This window comes from Tarenaya hassleriana, unplaced genomic scaffold (genome assembly GCF_000463585.1).
Source record: "Tarenaya hassleriana unplaced genomic scaffold, ASM46358v1 Cleome3, whole genome shotgun sequence".
Classification (NCBI taxonomy): domain Eukaryota; kingdom Viridiplantae; phylum Streptophyta; class Magnoliopsida; order Brassicales; family Cleomaceae; genus Tarenaya; species Tarenaya hassleriana.
The window spans coordinates 3374122-3378862 of NW_010966177.1; the positions used below are offsets into that span (position 1 = coordinate 3374122).

The 4741-nt window shown below is 37.5% G+C and overlaps 1 protein-coding gene across 1 annotated transcript in view; it reads left to right on the top strand.

Annotated features, from left to right (window-relative positions):
- Positions 1-3471, top strand: part of LOC104819100 (protein ZINC INDUCED FACILITATOR 1-like) — a 4407-nt gene extending 936 nt beyond the window's left edge. Inside the window, exons 3-17 of the mRNA XM_010548991.2 lie at positions 2-40; positions 260-320; positions 416-518; positions 599-701; positions 859-912; positions 991-1053; positions 1226-1275; positions 1389-1464; positions 1639-1815; positions 2052-2139; positions 2325-2410; positions 2529-2636; positions 2749-2793; positions 2905-2993; positions 3106-3471. Coding sequence (XP_010547293.1) covers positions 2-40; positions 260-320; positions 416-518; positions 599-701; positions 859-912; positions 991-1053; positions 1226-1275; positions 1389-1464; positions 1639-1815; positions 2052-2139; positions 2325-2410; positions 2529-2636; positions 2749-2793; positions 2905-2993; positions 3106-3238 — 1275 coding nt within the window. The 3' untranslated portion in view covers positions 3239-3471. The remainder of the gene's footprint in view (position 1; positions 41-259; positions 321-415; positions 519-598; positions 702-858; positions 913-990; positions 1054-1225; positions 1276-1388; positions 1465-1638; positions 1816-2051; positions 2140-2324; positions 2411-2528; positions 2637-2748; positions 2794-2904; positions 2994-3105) is intronic.
- The last annotated feature ends 1270 nt before the right edge of the window (positions 3472-4741 follow it).

A 4741-nucleotide genomic window follows, 5' to 3' on the forward strand; every position in this document is an offset into this window, starting at 1 on the left:
TCTTCCGATTTCGTCTCTCTATCCCTTCCTCTATTATATGGTGAGTACTTGCTTACACGATTTTGCAAGTTTGACAAGTATTTAATCATTTCAATGACTTGTTTGTGCAAAACATTTCGGGTTTATATGCACCTGTGGGTCTGAAACTGAGAAATTAAAGCATGAGCTGTGATTGTTTATACTGCATCAATAACCTTTGTTGTTTTTTTCCAGATGGCGCTAAGTCTCACATCCTGTGTTTCTTGTTTTGTTTTCGTAGATTGAGGATTTTGATATCGCAAAGACGGAAAAAGATATTGGCTTTTATGCTGGATTTGTGGGTGAGCTGACATTGTCACTGCATTGGCTCTGATATGTGCATTGGACTCCCATTTCTCTGGCATTTGTTCTAATTGACCTCTGAATACCTTTGAAGGTTGTGCATTCATGCTTGGCAGAGGAATGACATCTGTTTTCTGGGGTATTGTGGCGGATCGTTATGGAAGAAAACCGATTATACTCTTAGGAACCATCTCAATGTTAGTGTAATCAAGCTGCTTTTTTTTAAGTCTTGTATCCTCATTCTTGTTCAAGATGACTGATTAAAAATTTGATGCAGTGCCATTCTCAACGCTCTCTTTGGCCTTAGCTTAAATTTTTGGATGGCTGTTGCCACAAGGTTTCTTCTTGGTGCTTTCAACTGCTTGCTTGGAACGATGAAGGTGCCCTTTTTCTATCCCCTAGTCATTTCTTTGTATCCTTACTCCTACCTATCCAAAAAAGTACCTTCAGCTGTTAACAGAAAAACAAAATGAATTTCAACTTCTTCTCAGTTGCAATTTCCCATTTTCTGATGATGGTTAATTTGTCAACTTTCAGGCATATGCAACGGAGATATTTCGTGATGAATATCAAGCTACAGCAATGTCAGCTGTAAGCTTTTTATTGTTATTTTTCACCTTGTTTTGTCTGAAGATATTTCCATGACGTTCATCTTGTCATTCTGTCCAGGTTAGTACAGCATGGGGCATCGGATTGATCATTGGACCTGCTCTTGGAGGTTTCCTCGCCCAGGTAATGAATTATATTTCTTAGAACCTTGGTGAACGAAGAATATCTAAGCAGTTGATCTTACAGAAAAATTTTGGCTCACACACTTTCATCTTTCTTTCCTCAAATTGTCTGTGACCCAATTGTTGTTTCTTTTTGTTCCCTTCTAATGTTGCTAAATGTTTTTCAAATTCAGCCAGCAGATAAATATCCAAGTATATTCTCCAAAGAATCCATATTTGGCAGGTTATTACCTTTGCGGTGCCCGTGCAATCACCATTTCATCTCTACTCCATCACTGTTTACCTGTAATTAAATTTAATGGTTTTTGACAAACTAACATATGAACTGCAATGCAGATTCCCATATGCCTTACCCTGCTTCACTATATCAGTTTTTGCATTGTTGGTGACAATAGTATGCTGCTTCATTCCGGTATGCTCTTTACTGTCCCTTTGGGACTCTAGTTATTGTTTTTCTTCTCAAAGTCTTCATTTTCCAATCTTTTTCACGAATAGATGTAGCCAGTCATAGAGTTCATTCATTCAGAGCCAGGGGAGACCATCTGAACAAAGATTACAAGGCTTCTTTCATATTTCTCCCATGTAGGAGACATTGCACAATCACAAGCAGGATAGTACATATGAAACTTTGGAGGCTACTGGAAACAAAGAGAATAACAAAGGAAACAAGGATTCTAATGGATCTCTCTTGAAGAATTGGCCCCTGATGTCATCTATCATGGTGTATTGTGTTTTATGTCTTCATGATACTGCATACTCTGAGGTAAGCATTTGATGCTTACCGTCTGCTTAACTGTTTTGAGCTAATTAAAAATGTTACTTCATGTGCTAAAATCTTATGTTATACTTCATTCCTTGCTTGCTAATGTTAACTGCTTAAATTAGCAAGGAATGAGAAAAGGTTAACGAAAACAATGTTCTAAGCCTCTGTCATGGTGCTGCAGACATTGTCTGACAGTCTGAACAAATATCTTAATTACTTGGAATTGGCTTATGTAGATATTTGCATTGTGGGCTAACAGCCCACGGAAGTACGGAGGTTTGAGCTTCTCAACTAACGATGTCGGTACTGTTCTTGCTATCTCAGGTATGCAGAATCTCCTTGCTATTCATACTTACCCAAGTTTTGTTAAACGGTCTTGCAAGAATTTTTGTCTGAATCTGATTTGATGTTACGCTGCATGACAGTAAATCAGATATTGTTTGCGAATTTGTTCTCATAAAATCAGAAATGCTTTGAGTTACTAAAAAAACAGTTGGGTCGTCTTGTAGGTATCGGCCTATTTGTCTTTCAGGTCCTTGTATATCCCTTAGCCGAGAGACTGCTAGGACCCATACTCGTTACCCGATTTTCCGGGGTAAATTGATAATTTTTTTTATGCGAACTCCGTTTCTTATCGCTATTATTACGTGCATTGAAAACCTGTACAAGAAAACATCTTACTTTTCTTCTGACATATTTCTCTGTGCATACAGGCGTTGATGATACCTCTGCAAACGAGTTACCCGTTTATCGCCAACTTAACTGGCCTTAGCCTAAGCTTAGTATTAAATTCCGCATCCATCCTCCTGAATGTTTTAAGTGTAAGTCCTTACTGATTATCCTTCGCCAGAATCATCGTCCATTTCGATTTTCAAGTCTTTTGGATCATGCGTGGAAAACCGTTTCTTTATGACCGTGCTTATTTACAAACAGGTAAGCGCTATAACTGGCTTGTTGATCCTGCAAAATAAAGCTGTTGTAAGTACATTCAAACATACTCTCCCGAGACCCGTTTCTCCATTTTTCTCGTGTACGTTATGTTTATATCATCGAGATGCTCGAGTAAACTTCTTAATATCAAAACAACAGGATCAGCGTCAAAGAGGAGCGGCTAATGGTATCGCCATGACTGCAATGTCTCTCTTTAAGGCCATGGGTCCAGCTGGAGCCGGTGTCCTGTGAGCAACTTTCTCGGTTCAATATTTTACGGAAATAACAAGAATTTTTCGCTGCATTGAAATCTCTATTAAATGGAAACATTGCTTAAACATATCACAAATGTGTTTGCAGATTTTCTTGGAGCGAGAGGCGATTAGACGCTGCATTTCTCCCAGGTGCGCATATGGTGTTCTTCGTCCTCAACGTTATAGTGTTGATTGGTGTGGCTCTTACGTTCAAGCCATTTCTAACCACTCGACGATGATTGATCATGAACACAACATTGATGGATTTGCGGGAAAAAAAAATGGTATGAATTCGTAGTCCATAGATGTTTAAACAGATGGTAGCTTTTGCTTGGATGAACTGAACTGGTTAGGAGACCGGTAATGAAATTCAGCTAACCTTTAGGCCTTGGATTTTCATGTGCTTTTTTTTATAAAGAAAATACGTAATTTTTTTATTTGAATTAAAATTATTGGCACCAGGCTTTTTTTTCCTTTTCTTTTTTGGTTTAAGCAAATCCAAACCATAAGTTGTCATTGATTCCATATTCAGGATCAAGTGGAGTGTGTTAATTAAATACGGACCGTTCTCATTCCATGATTCACGCAATGATTTGTATGATATGAACTGTCCGTACAAAGTAGTGTATAAGTTACGTAGGGTTGAATGGTGGAGGCTGTCGTATTTATTCGCACAGATAAAATCTGAATATATACTTGTGTATATAATCCGACATATATAACTTCTATTTTCCATTAATGGAACATACGTTGAACAAATTTCTGATTTAAGATGGGCTTTATTAGGCCCAATATATTTTGCTATGATCCAAAACATATATCTTGACAGCTGGCACTGTGTATACGATTTTCACTGCGCGGTCAAGATCCGTTAGCCGAACCGGTTGAGAAATTGAACCGGTATGCATCGGTTTTCACGAAATCAGGAGAATCGATGCACGCATTTACAATTACAAATGGTAAAATACAAAAACAGTAATAATACCGTCCAGTTATTATAGATCTCTAAACCAACGGGCCAAAGTCAGAGAAAAGGTCAATTGTAAATAAATCTAAGACATAGGTTATGGTGACAAAAAAGAAAATATAAGACCCTGTGGCCTGTACATGCATATATTTTATTAGTGCTGACATAATGTTCTCGAAAAATAATCTACATGAACTTGCCTTTGCCCTGTTTCATTTTCTTTATTGGATTTGCACCAAAACGAATTCAATGCTTGCACGCATTTATTTGAATATTTTTTCTATAAATATTAAATTTAAAAAAAAAAGAAATTGCTTCATTTGTTGGTTTATAAGAAGTGTGTCCTTTCGAACTTCTTATGAAATCCCAAATAAAATAAAATTATATGTTACCAGATTCGAATGAGTTTAATTTTAAATGTCTGATCGAAAAAACATGTACCCAAAAGTTTATAACAATCTCTTTTTAATTTAACCAAAAATAATTATAGTTGTAGTTCCTTTCACGACCGGTTATACTAGGATAACGTTATCTTGATTTTCTGTCCTCTTTCTCCTTTACGTAACCCATCTCCATCAAAAACCCATCACAAACCGTCCATTTATTCATCAAAATCGCCACGTGTCGTACTCTTCCACTCACACCGTACGCTTTCATGCAGAGAATACAAACCCTCCTTCTTCATCACGTGTTATTTTCTTCACCCAAACCAAACGCAGCCTCCTGTTGGCGAGTGAAACGCACGTGCCAAGATCCGGGCGTGGAAGACACGACG